The sequence below is a fragment of the Toxorhynchites rutilus genome, chromosome 3 (assembly GCF_029784135.1).
Source record: "Toxorhynchites rutilus septentrionalis strain SRP chromosome 3, ASM2978413v1, whole genome shotgun sequence".
Lineage (NCBI taxonomy): Eukaryota > Metazoa > Arthropoda > Insecta > Diptera > Culicidae > Toxorhynchites > Toxorhynchites rutilus.
In genome coordinates, this window is record NC_073746.1 from 190680446 (window position 1) to 190693562 (window position 13117).

The 13117-nt window shown below is 40.1% G+C and overlaps 1 protein-coding gene across 8 annotated transcripts in view; it reads right to left on the reverse strand.

Annotated features, from left to right (window-relative positions):
* The window catches only part of LOC129780374 (lysosomal-associated transmembrane protein 4B), a 56270-nt gene that overhangs the window by 19923 nt on the left and 23230 nt on the right, over window positions 1-13117 (reverse strand). For 5 of the 8 annotated variants that reach the window (XM_055788563.1, XM_055788562.1, XM_055788565.1 and 2 more), the window contains 5 exons: window positions 7979-8174; window positions 7772-7916; window positions 7438-7717; window positions 6961-7370; window positions 6762-6841 (listed from right to left, as the gene is read on the reverse strand). In XM_055788563.1, the coding sequence (XP_055644538.1) occupies window positions 7068-7370; window positions 7438-7717; window positions 7772-7916; window positions 7979-8174 (924 nt within the window). In that variant the 3' untranslated portion in view covers window positions 6762-6841; window positions 6961-7067. The remainder of the gene's footprint in view (window positions 1-6761; window positions 6842-6960; window positions 7371-7437; window positions 7718-7771; window positions 7917-7978; window positions 8175-13117) is intronic. The other 3 variants (XM_055788566.1, XM_055788564.1, XM_055788567.1) reach the window with 2 other exon arrangements.

Genomic DNA, 13117 nt, shown 5'->3' on the forward strand with positions numbered 1-13117 from the left:
TTGACTACTGGTGAAGCGACACAAATTCCAAAACCTCCGGCTCGAGAAAGTCGTCTCGACCTTTCTTTTTGCTCAAGCTCGTTATCATTAGATTGTCAGTGGAAGATCATCAATGATCCCCATGGTAGCGATCACTTGCCAATCAGTATATCAATCAAGTGTAGCCCGCAATCCACTGAACCATCTCGAGTTCCATTTGATCTAACAAGGAACATCGACTGGCAAAAATTTGCAACGGCGGTAACAATCGGTGTCGAATCAATAGATATACTTCCACCATTGGAAGAATATCGATTCTTTGTCGATTTGATGTATAAAAGCTCACTGGAAGCACAAAAAAGAAAAGTTCCAAGTGCTCCGTTTAAAATAAAACCAGCCACTCATGGCTGGGACGATGAATGCACAAAATTGTATTTGAAAAAATCTGATGCTTTCAAAGCTTTTCGTAGACATGGAACATCCACACACTTCGAGGAATATTCAAAGCTTGAAATACAGCTGAAACAATTAATTAAAGCAAAAAAACGCGGTTACTGGCGCAATTTCATTGAAGGTCTTTCTCGTGAAACCTCAATACGTACCTTGTGGAGGGTAGCTCGCAACATGCGTAACCGCTCATCTACCAACGAGAGTGAAGAATACTCCAACCGATGGATATTCGATTTCGCGAAAAAGGTCTGTCCAGACTCAGTTCCAGCCCAACATATTCTTCGAGAAACGTCTCCGAGCAGTGGACCTCTGGACGGACCATTCTCAATGCTGGAATTTTCTATGGCTCTTCTTTCATCGAACAACTCTTCACCCGGAAGCGATATGATTAAATTCGTTCTTCTAAAAAATCTTCCCGATATCGCGAAAAGACGCTTGCTAGACTTATTCAATACCCTACTAGAAAACAACATTGTGCCACCCGAATGGAGACAGGTCAAAGTAATAGCAATTCAAAAGCCTGGCAAACCAGCGTCTGACCATAACTCATACCGTCCGATTGCTATGCTCTCGTGCATTAGAAAATTGTTGGAGAAAATGATCCTTCGAAGACTCGATCAATGGATCGAGACAAATAATTTGCTATCAAGTACACAATTTGGGTTTCGTAAGAGCAAAGGAACAAACGATTGTCTAGCGTTGCTTTCTACAGATATTCAACTGGCCTTTGCGCACAAGGAGCAATTGGCTTCAGTATTCTTGGATATTAAGGGAGCTTTTGATTCGGTTACCATAGAAATTCTGTCAGACAATCTGGACAGATGTGGACTTCCTGGAATTTTGAATAACTTTTTGTACAATTTGTTGTCAGAAAAGCGAATGAACTTCACCCTTGGACAACTGACAACTTCCAGAAATAGTTATATGGGTCTACCCCAAGGCTCATGTCTGAGCCCCCTTCTTTATATTTTTTATGTGAAAGATATTGACAGTGGTGTGGTTTCCGTCAGAGGTCTCCATGCCGAAAATTTGCAAAGACCATTGCAATATTCCTTAGATAACTTGTCTTCTTGGGCAAGAAACTTAGGGATCGAATTCTCGCCGCAGAAAACCGAACTGGTAGTGTTTACTCGAAAGCGGTTCCCAGCCCAATTGCAACTTAAGCTTTTGGGCAGAAGCATTACCCAATCATTGACTTTCAAGTACCTTGGTGTCTGGTTTGATTCAAAATGCACTTGGAATACCCACATTACGTATTTGAAGCAAAAATGTCAAAAGAGGGTCAACTTCCTCCGCTCGATTTGCGGCACGTGGTGGGGAGCTAATCCGGGAGATCTCATAACACTTTATAAAACAACTATTCTATCCATTCTGGAGTATGGCTCTTTCTGCTTTCTCTCAGCAGCTAAAAGTCACCTTCTAAAACTGGAACGAATTCAATATCATTGTCTGCGTATAGCTCTTGGCTGTATGCACTCAACGCATAACATGAGTCTCGAGGTTCTGGCAGGAGTAACTCCTCTACAGAACCGATTCTGGGAACTTTCTCTCAGAATACTGGTGAAATGCGGAGTCACGAACACACTTTTGATTGGAAACTTTGAAAAAATTCTTCATCTAAATATACAATCTCGGTTTATGAGAATTTACCACCACTATATTTCGTCAGATATTTGTCTTCCATCGTTTACTCCAGACCGTGCTCGCTTCACCATCAGCAGTTCCTCAATTGAATACGATCTGTCGATGAAACAAGCAATACTTGGAATCTCAGATCAGCTTCGATCAACTTACATTCCCCGTATTTTTAACCGAAAGTACTCAAAAGTCAATTGCATGAAAAGATACTTCACTGATGGGTCTCGCCTCAATGGATCCACTGGCTTCGGTGTTTTCAATGAAAATTCGAGCGCCTTCCGTAAACTGCAGGAACCTTGTTCCGTTTATGTTGCTGAGCTGGCAGCAATCGACTTCGCATTGGGGATGATCTCCAACAAGCCTGCAGACCATTACTTCATTTTCTCGGATAGTCTCAGTTCGCTTGAGGCTCTCCAGTCGATGAGAACTAGTAGGCACCCATCTTATTTCCTCACAAAAGTGAGGCTGCAGATGAGTGCACTGATCGAAAGATCTTGTAAGATAACCTTTGTATGAGTCCCCTCTCATTGCTCAATTCCTGGCAATGAGAAGGCGGACACTCTAGCAAAGGTGGGTGCCCAGGAAGGCGAATTGTTTGATAGACAGATTTCATACGATGAATTTTTCCAATTACTGCGTCAGAGTTTCCTCTTGAGTTGGCAAACCGATTGGGACACTGGAAGTCTTGGGCGGTGGTTATATTCAATTATTCCAAATGTTTCTTCGAGAGCGTGGTTCAAAGGTTTGGACGTAAGTCGTGACTTCATTCGTGTAATGAGTAGACTTATGTCCAACCACTACTCGCTAGATGTGCACCTCCACAGAATAAATCTTGTTCAAAACAATGTCTGTCGGTGTGGAAACGGTTACGATGACATCGATCACGCAGTTTGGCAATGTACGGATAATTACGCAGCCAGAGAGTACCTTTTGAATGCCCTTGAGGTCCAAGGAAGACAACCCTATGTTCCTGTTAGAGACGTGTTGGGAACTCGCGACATCTGCTATATGCAGTTGATCTATATGTTTGTGAAACGGTCTAGTATAAGAATTTAATGCTTTTGTGTTTTTTTTTCTTTTTCGTTATTAGTTTGTTTGTCTTGTCCCCTCATCTCACCGTCGCTCACCCTCGACAGCTAGTCGAACACCAGATGCTATCCCTGGTCATTATGCACAATACTGCAGTGCGTGCGGCAACCCTCGGTTGAGACAATGATACCTCATATCCATATCCCTAACCTGACCCGTCCCACAAAAATTGTTGCCCCTCTAACCTCGAGTAAACCGCGAGTAATCGGTCGAAACCTACTAAACATAGATTTAAGATGAAATTTTTGTATAAACAAAACTTGAGTTAGCGGCTCCGCAAAGCTTATGCGATTGAGCCTTACAAATAAACGAATTGGAAAAAAAAAAAATTCAAACTAGGAGCTTGAACATTCTAAGCTCATTCTTTCTTCCATTCGTTATAATACCTACTTGTGGATGTCATCCACTCACAACTGTTAACTAAATACAAGCGCATGTGCTCTCTTAGGGAGCTGTGGGAGAGTCTTGGATGCACGTATAGTGCACGGGAGGAGAATCGAATTGAAACATCTTTCTGGTTTCACATTCATTTTATTTACAGCAAACTACTAGGCTTAAACGTGAAGTTTATAGAACTTTTAATGTCATAACGTTTTGATTGAACGTTATGTATCTTATTAGGTAATAATATGAAACTTTAACTATTACTGTCATACAAATGAAACACAAATTTCTGCATTACTCGAATACTAATCAAGCAAATGGAGCCAAATTTTTCATTTTCACTCCACCCCCCTCTCTAAGGGAGAGCTGTCATACAAATGAAAGACAAATTTCTGCATAATTCGAAAACTAATCAAGCAAATGGAGCCAAATTTTTCATTTGGTGGTTTTAGGGTGCAATAAATGTTTCTATAATGGTATGACACCCCTCTCTCCTCTGGAATGGTCCCATAGAGGGTCCCATAAAAATATTACACATATTTCAACCAAACATGACAATTGAAAATTTTCGGAAAACTCTGAAGGAAAAAGGGAAAATTCGGAAAATTAAATGTTCTACAATTACATAGTGACATGGACTGTTAGTCCATTTGATGTTTGCGCTAGCAAAATTGATCTTTGTTCGAAACTGGAAATGGATTTTTATGTCATGAAAGGATCGCCGGATGTGGGGATAAGAGCAGAACTCGAGGAAGGAATTGTCCGATTTAAGGCTGTTTTTATTCTATCATATTTTCTGTATAAAACATTTATTCCATGTAACGAAGAAACAAGTTATTTGCAAGTGGTTGAAAAATCTCGAGCGAGAATTGTGTCTAAAAATAATCTGATATTATAATGATGTTGTTGTTGTTGTTGTTTATTTGGGATACTTCACACCGAGGCAGCTGGTGCATTCGTATCCTAAATATTATAATGATGAGTTTTGTTAGTAATACTAGGAATTTTATAGTAAAAGGTAAATTCAACGGTGTCGATTAGAAGATTAACCAATGAACAGTTTTGCGATTGGACCCAAGAACTTGCTCATAGTAAGAAAACGTGGATGTTTGAAGGTATTGATAACAAAACACAAATTTTGGGCGGGACGAAGTTTGCCGGGTCAGCTAGTACTTATATATTGTATTAGAACAAAACCATTCCTACTAATACTTCTTTTAGGCATGGTAGAGTTTGATGAAAAGCACAACTTGACAAACCTGATCCAAAAAAGTTGGTTTGCTATTTTGAAAAAAATAAAGGGCGATACTGTAGACACGTAGTCGCTGATGTAAAATCACAATTTGTCAACTACATGAAACACACAATTGAAAAACTACTTGAAAATAGCGAATAAGTCAATTAGAAAAAAACAAGGATTTATCTGCTGAAACCCACAATGAGGATGTTGATCCCGATTAGCTTGAAACTATTATTGATGATATCAATATGCGTAAGATATAAATAAGAAATAAATAGTTTGGTATGTATATTAGCAATTTCGGAACTGTATCAAATACTGTTGAAAGCTATATAGAAACTGCTATTCGCGATATCCAGACCAACAACGACATATTGTAGTTTCGCTTAGTAGTTTCAAAACAATTGATTTTTATTCCAAGCAATAATTCCAAGAGTACAAAAACCTGTTATCTAAAGATATAATTTTTAAACGACTTGTCAATAAAACCTGTCATTATCGATGCATGTTTTTATTAAAAACATAATGGGAGTTACAGAAAGACATAGACAAGTTTGTCAAAAAATACATTATATCGTTCTTATTACACGATATCCCTAAATTCGATTTCATAAAATAATGTCGACGATATGAATACAAAGATACGCTTTAGGGATTATTCGCATTCAAATTCAGTAGCAACCCATGAATTTGAATAATTCAACGGCAAACCGACCCGTGAATCTCATATGCTATTGAACCAAATACACTGCTTACAGCCTACGTTCAGGGGATAAAACAGAATTGCTAGACTCTCTCGAAATATTCTCACGGCTTTTTAGCGTTATGAGTACAAGTTTTTCAGCACATATGCATGGAAACAATCGTTCTCACATTTATTTCTCGTGTGGTATATTCAGCGCGAACAGCAGTTGCTCGGTACGTTAGTGTGAGAGCTTTAGAGCAACTGAACTGTTTTACAGTTGGTTAATTCAAATTTGAATGAATGGTGAAGCACTGCGTGCGCATATACAGGTTGGGAACCGTCGTTATACCCACTCAAACATAACATACCATGATAATTGAATGTTAGTTCTAAATTTAAAAAAACAGGAAGTGGGTTATATCTGTGATATAACCGCAAGGTAGACGCAGGAGTACCGTATATAAGTATGGAATTGTTATTAACATAAAATTCATCTCTTTCGAACTTGTTGGTGGCCCCGAAACGAACCGATAGAATTTGAGTGGCCTTGTAAAAGCAACTGAAGATGTTTGATACATGATTCATGTTTGTTTTCGTAAGAATAACACGAGATTTTTCATGATCACTCCATGCGCAGAATAACTGAAGGCGCGATTTCACGGCGAGAACGAAATATAGTCTATCCTTGCATAACCTTGCATAAAATTCATTTCGTTTTTATCGTGATGTGGCAATTTTTCATGACTGTTCGATGCGAAAGCAGAACAGAAACTGATGCTATTGGATTGCATCACGGGAACACCAAGTCGAATGCGTAAATGGGTACGAATATTCCTTCGCTCGTACGCATTCACACACAAACAATTTTTCATGACTGTTCCATGCTAAATCAGAACAGAAACTGATACGAGTAAAAGTACTCACGCCTTGCATGTGTCCGCTATGGTTTCCCAAACACTAATGCAAGCGAGCAAAAGAAATCACAGCTTGCATGAATTCGCTATAACGGTTTCTCCAGGTGCCTAGATTCTGCGTCCGTGTTCGGGAACACATTGCGATCACCAATCATGATCAATGAGCTAGATTGTTAAGATTTCAATAACTTGCTTTCAAAGCAATTTTTATGCTATTGAAACGATTTTTTGGACCAATAAGTGACAATCATATAACTCGTTGACATTTTATCTTTCAGAAGAAGTGATTATTATACCACTTCATTCAGCCGGTAAAGAGATATTAACATTCATAACCTTGCAGTCCAGCGTCACTCTCTCGTTTTCGAAACTTTGAACTTACCCCGGTACAGAAATGAAAGACGTAGTCCTACGTCAAAAACTGTTGACCTCCGGGAGCGTTCACACACGAAGTGTTGTAACCTGTAGAACAAAAAATCGATTCGGATTCTACTCACCATATCAACATGAGATATGTGCTTCATATATAATGATGTGTAACATCGGGATTCATCAAACATAAATCTGTTGAAATTGATTACCTTATTAATATATTTTATCAGCGTATGAATTCATAAAGGACATCGATCCGTTGTGCCGTGCCATAGATATATAGATATATATATATATATACATGTAATTATTCAATTCATTTAGTCGGCGAAGATTGCGATGAAGGTTCTGCAACGACAGCCGACTCATTTGTATCAGTTGTTATTTGTTCTTGTGCTGTGCCATTATCAATAACGTTGTATGGTGGAGGATCACAATTGACACTGCCGGCGTTATTGAAATCAACCGTTTCTTCTATCACTATTGGTTCACGCGAAGCAGTTTCAATAATTTTATTGTTCATAGCCATGGCGATCATATAGGATGGAGGTGGCGCTTGTTTCAAATTTTGGGCAATTGCTTCATCATAGCCAGGCAGGAGAGAATTGTTGTCGCATCCCTACAGAATAGAACAGGTTATTTAGAGAAAAAGAAATTGTCTATATATATATTTCATGAAAACATACCCCTTGCATGTTCGTAGTGTTTGATGTATTTGGGATAATGTAAGGCAACATAGAACGCAGATTTTGCTGTCTGAGTGTTAGAAATTTATAACAACGCCAAACTATCCCAATCGCATAAGCTTTCAGGAATATAAAGAGAATGAATCCAATTAAGACGAGTACTGACAATGTTTGTGGATTCAATTTGATCAATTCCTCCCTCCAAGGTAGACGGTTTGGACTTTCAGTTATCCAGAGGTGCATCGAGCGAATATAACACAAATGACCAGCAGCTGTAAGACTGTAAAAGATTTCAAATGATGATGAGTACCTATTTTGCAAAGCTGAAACTTACGTAGCAATTACGAAGTCAAATATCTGTAAACAAAAGAAGGGCAACAAGTGAGAAGGTTTTCCCTTGACCGCGCCGTAAATCAACATCAAAGTAACGGCAATCATACACAGGAAAACTAGTCCACTTCCGCTCATATCAACATCATCTGCAAAAAATTGACGAACAATTTGAAAAGTTGAGAATTATAAATTAGTCAATCAATGGTACTACTATGAAATCCAGTCTGCTGGAAATTATCACGATAGGCGTACGGTGGATCAACTTTACTGAGAGGTGTTGGTAATATTGGTGCAAATTGATCATTTTCGTTATTTTCATTTTCATTCAAATCATTGAGCAAAAGATGATAGTTATTCGTTCTGATTATCACGGAAAGAATTCCAAGGGCAAGCACGTTGAGAAACTAGAATGAGAGAAAAGTAGTTGTAGCATTAGTAAACTTTATTTTCAACGTGAGTGTGCAGTAATTTTTTCGCATTTTGGGCCTGATCACGAACGTCACTTCACGGTGAAAACGAAATGAAATGCATACAAATTGCATACAATTCTTTTCGTTTTCACCGTGAAGTGACGTTCGTGATCAGGCCCTTTATAATTTCGTCGAATGCAGAAGAGAAAGCTATACAATATTGAACCAGGAGAACCAGGTTATACAATATTGAACCAGGAGACAATGAAATGATGGTAGACGTAAATACGAATTGGATAATGTCAGCCAACCGACCGCACCAGCGTCAGTTCCCTTAGGTTAGTGATGGTAACGGTAGTGATAGTCCAGTACGATCAATTTTGATCTTCAAAGAGAATTGCTGGATTGTAACAATCGAAGGACAAGAAGTGGATTCTTTGAGATAACCAGCAATATGATTCAGCAGTCTTATCGCATAATGGAAAAACGGAGCAGGAAGAAAAAACGTAGCTACTCTCTGACGAAAAATGGAATGAAAATGTTTATTTATTACCTTATTCATAGCAACGAGTATGTTTGTAGAAATTTGTAGAAATGGGATAAATTGTCAGGGTCGAATTTGCATCGGTGTCACACGGTTGTGTGACCCGACAAGTCTTCCTAGTGTCTTTGAGGATAGGAAACATGAAGTTTTGAAGAGTTTGTTTGCTTTATTTTTTACAATATGACCTGATTCACAGTATTTTTCCAACTTAGTAGGTTCGTGGTTATCTCTCTCCAATTCCGCGGGCAAATCGTGCTCGCTAAGTGCAACTCTCTCTGATTCGTACTTAAGTCAGATGTAATGTTCATTTACCGTCTTAAATGCTCTGACGTCAATGCCCACGTCATCAGCGATGCACATGAATTGACTGGATCTGTTGAAAATAGTGCCATGTAAGTTTAACGCCGCTCGTTCCATAACATCCTGCAGTGCAATGTAGAATAGCAGTCAAGGGAGAACATCACCTGAGCGAAGCCCCCTGTGGGACTCGAATTAATCAGATAATCCATCCGATATTTGCATACAGCACTGTATTCTATCCGTCGTAGCTCTAGTCAGCCTTGTCAGCTTTCCGGGGAGCTGTTTTTGTCCATGATTCTCCATTCTTTTCGTGTTATTGAATCATATGCGGCTTTGAAGTCGATGAGTAGCCGGTGCTGCAAGGTGAAGATTTGGTCGGTAATAGACGGACCTTCGATGAAGCCGACCTGATACCTACTCACGAATCTGTTCGCTAGTGGCGATAGACGACGGAAGATTATTTGGGAAAGTACTTTGTAGGAAGCATTCAGGTGATTGCACGAATGTTTTCACAGTCTAGTTTGTTTCATTTCTTGAAAATATGGCAAATAACCCCACTCCTTCGATAGTTGTTCTGTTTCTCAAATTATGACAATCAATCGATCCAGACAATTAACCAACTTTTCCAGCCCCATCTTGATAAGTTCCGCTCTGATAACATCGTTTCCAGTTGATTTGTTACTCTTTAGTTGTTCGATGACATTCTTAACTTCACTTATCGTTGGGGATGGTACATCTTCATTATTTACCCGCTCCAACATAATGGCTTCCATCGTTATCTTGGTCCTCTGCCTGTACGCCATTCGAGTATTCATCGAGGAGCTGCTTCCACCTTTCGGTCACTTCACGATCGTTCGTCAATATACTCCCATTCTTATTTCGATATATTTCAGCTCGTGGCACGAAGCCTTTTCGAGATGCATTGATGAAGATATTTCCGATAGGACTTTCATGTTTCACGAGCGGTGCAGCTGATCTAGTTGCTCACACTCCTTCTTTTCATGGCGACTCTATTTTGCTATCTCCGCCTCTGTTGTCTTGGTTCCACATGACCTATGATGTTCTCTACTACGCTGTTGAAGGCGACCTTGAACATGTTCCAGCTATCCTCGCGAATGAACTGAAAAGTTTAAAACCTCTATAATTCATCACGTTCGTTTCAGCTATCCTCAAGAGGAGCTTTATTTATTCTTTTCTGGCAGCGCAGCTTCGACTTGCGCTATACAAATTAATTTAAGGCAATACGGAAGCGACACTTCTTTTTATAACGACATATTTTCGACGAAATCCACTTGTTTTAATCGCTTGAAATTGCACTGCCGCGGGCGTCGGAATATTGTTCACAACTGAAAGTTTAGGGGGCATCTTAACTGTCATCCGGTATTCATTCCGTGATCCGAATCGAAGTTAGCACCTCGATAGGTTCTGACGTCATTTATGTCCAAGAAATGTCACCCTGTCACCCATCTCTCAGAATAATGTCGATCAATGTCAATTGATCCGGTTCAAATCTTCTTGTATATCGTCCGTTGCTTGGTGTTTTGTGGTGCGGCCTGCAAGGTTCGCAGCTTGCTTTTCGCATTACATCCTAAACTCGTGACTTGTCAATTGGGTACCGTTATCCGTGACGATGGTTTCTAATACACCCAACGTCACAAATGATTGCGCCAGTAATCGATTTTAAGTTCAAAACTCAGGACCCTCAATTGACCATCTTTGTGTTGTTATAGAATAACTACGTCCGAGCAACAATCATCAGTGATGCAAATCGATTCATAGTGGGAGTCCTGGCCTCTCTTCATCCATACAAGCTCTACTTACAGCAAGAAAAATCGGGCTACTGTGCTATTAATAAAACGACAATGATCAAATCGAAATATACGCCACCCACGGTGACCGGAATAAATCGCCACAGTAAACAACTGCAACAGAAACAACCGCTTAGAAAAAGTGTAGTAGGCTAGAAATATTTGGCGCGGGAAAAACATCATGTGCCTCACATTTCTATTATAAATTTATTCTCTTGTTCTCGTTTTTCGAAATTTATTCTGAGGACAATGTAATGGGGACGAAGTCCCCATTTGGCGAGGATAAGGAATCGAGGCGGCCCATGCCGCCAAGATGACGCAATCCGAGTCCACCGCCGACCCGCCGTCGGAAGCGGCGGTGTCTCGCACGCAAACCTGGGATCCACTGATTGCCCGGTTAGTTTGAAACATAGGATACGATCCTTTAGCAATGTCCGACCGAGCTCTAGCGAGCGTCGGACGGTATACGTCTGCCCGGGGCGTTACGTTTGCCTGGGGCGATACGTTTGCCCGGTTAATTCTTGTTTTGAAATACAATACCGCGCCACAATATTTATAGCCTACTACACATTTTATAAGCGGTGGTTTCTGTTGCAGTCGTTTTCTGTGGCGATTTATTCCGGGAACCGCCACCCACAGCTGAAATACCAGATGAACGCGTGGCCATGGCTTGTCTGGAATGGTCCATGATTCCAATGTGGTTATGACGGGCAGTGCAGCGGATCAAATCCTCGATGTCGTTATCTATTCTCGGCCAATAGACAACTCTGCCGTGGAACAAAAACAACCGTCGATATAGATAAAAGAGTCCCACCTGTCGACGTAGGAACGAACGTCTGAGTTTGTGATTGACCGTGTATGGGTTGGCCAGCTTCCAGCATCTGTCTTCATTGTAGCTTGGATAGCAGCGAAAGAAATGAATCGATATTATTATAAATCATTAGAGGCGAATGAACTGTAAAGTGCCTCTTAAAAACAAAAAACTGAACATTAATCATGCTATTAGATAATCTTTATCAGGCTCCTTGATGCGGCCAATTATCCTGGATAACATTCCAGTGCAACCGAACTCGCTGGTGCCCATATAAAGGAAATCGAAATCGTAGTTGAGTAGCTTTAATGGCTTCAATGCTTCAATGCGCTGCAGTCGATATGCCATATGCAGTGTGATATCCTGCTTCGAACCAAAGATTTGCACTAGGTGCTTATGGTCCGCGAGAAGAGTAATGTGCGATTCACATAGAACGTTACGGAGAAGAACGTCTACGTTCCGTCAACGTCTCCACCAATTCACACATGCAGTCAATACTTCCACCAACCCGTCACGTCAAATGTCAAACGAATGATTTATTCAATGTTATTCATGGTGTCGCCATCTACAACAATTTTAAATTGCAATGCCCTCTTTCGAATTAGCATGCCTAGAATCAGTCCTAAATTTTGATAAATTAAATGAAAATCATTGAATTAAAATGCTTGAACCCCGTAGTCCGACGCTTATTCAACAATAATAATATATAGACTATTTTTCTCAGCTAGGCGCGAATGATTTTCACTCCGAAATTTGGAATTAAGAGATATGTTGGCATAAAAAGTACAGTATGTTACTTATAATGCGACATGCCGTGGTACCATTTAGTGTGGCATTGGAGGCAATTTTGACCAGTAATTGGACATTTGCGACAGGTGGCGACTTTCAAAGTGGGGCTATAATTTGGGCTCCGAACTCAATGTTTACAAAAATGTCCAATTAGAGGTAAAATATCTAATTAAACGTGTTGCATCACAGGTCTGTCCAATTAGCTAAATGTCGAATTAGATGTAAATTACTGTACAACCAAAATCTAAACAAAAGCCGTGACACAAAAACCAAACGAGCCGTCCGTCTCCGTCAATTATTCTTTTCTACAAATCCTGCCGGTCGTTTTCGTTGAACGTATGCTGACGGGTCGTTACGTTGCCGGTGTATGTGAATGTTTTCATAATAATTGCATGGTAGAATAACTGACGTAACGTGACGGGACGTGAACGTGACGTGGATGTTGTATGTGAATCGCACTTAAATCGCCGACCCAATAGGTACTTGTGTAACTTCTTTACTTCGTATATAAGCGAAAGTTGTTGCGGACCCAGGTTAGATAGCACGGTAAGTTAGTTCAATTTAACAAGCAACAAAGCAACAAGTTTAATTTAAGGTGAAGGTGGAAGCTAGCCACAAATGGCTGCCACAATGGCGCTCATTTCTTTCATCTCCCTCCCTCACCCCTCGCCCAAAAATCAATAAT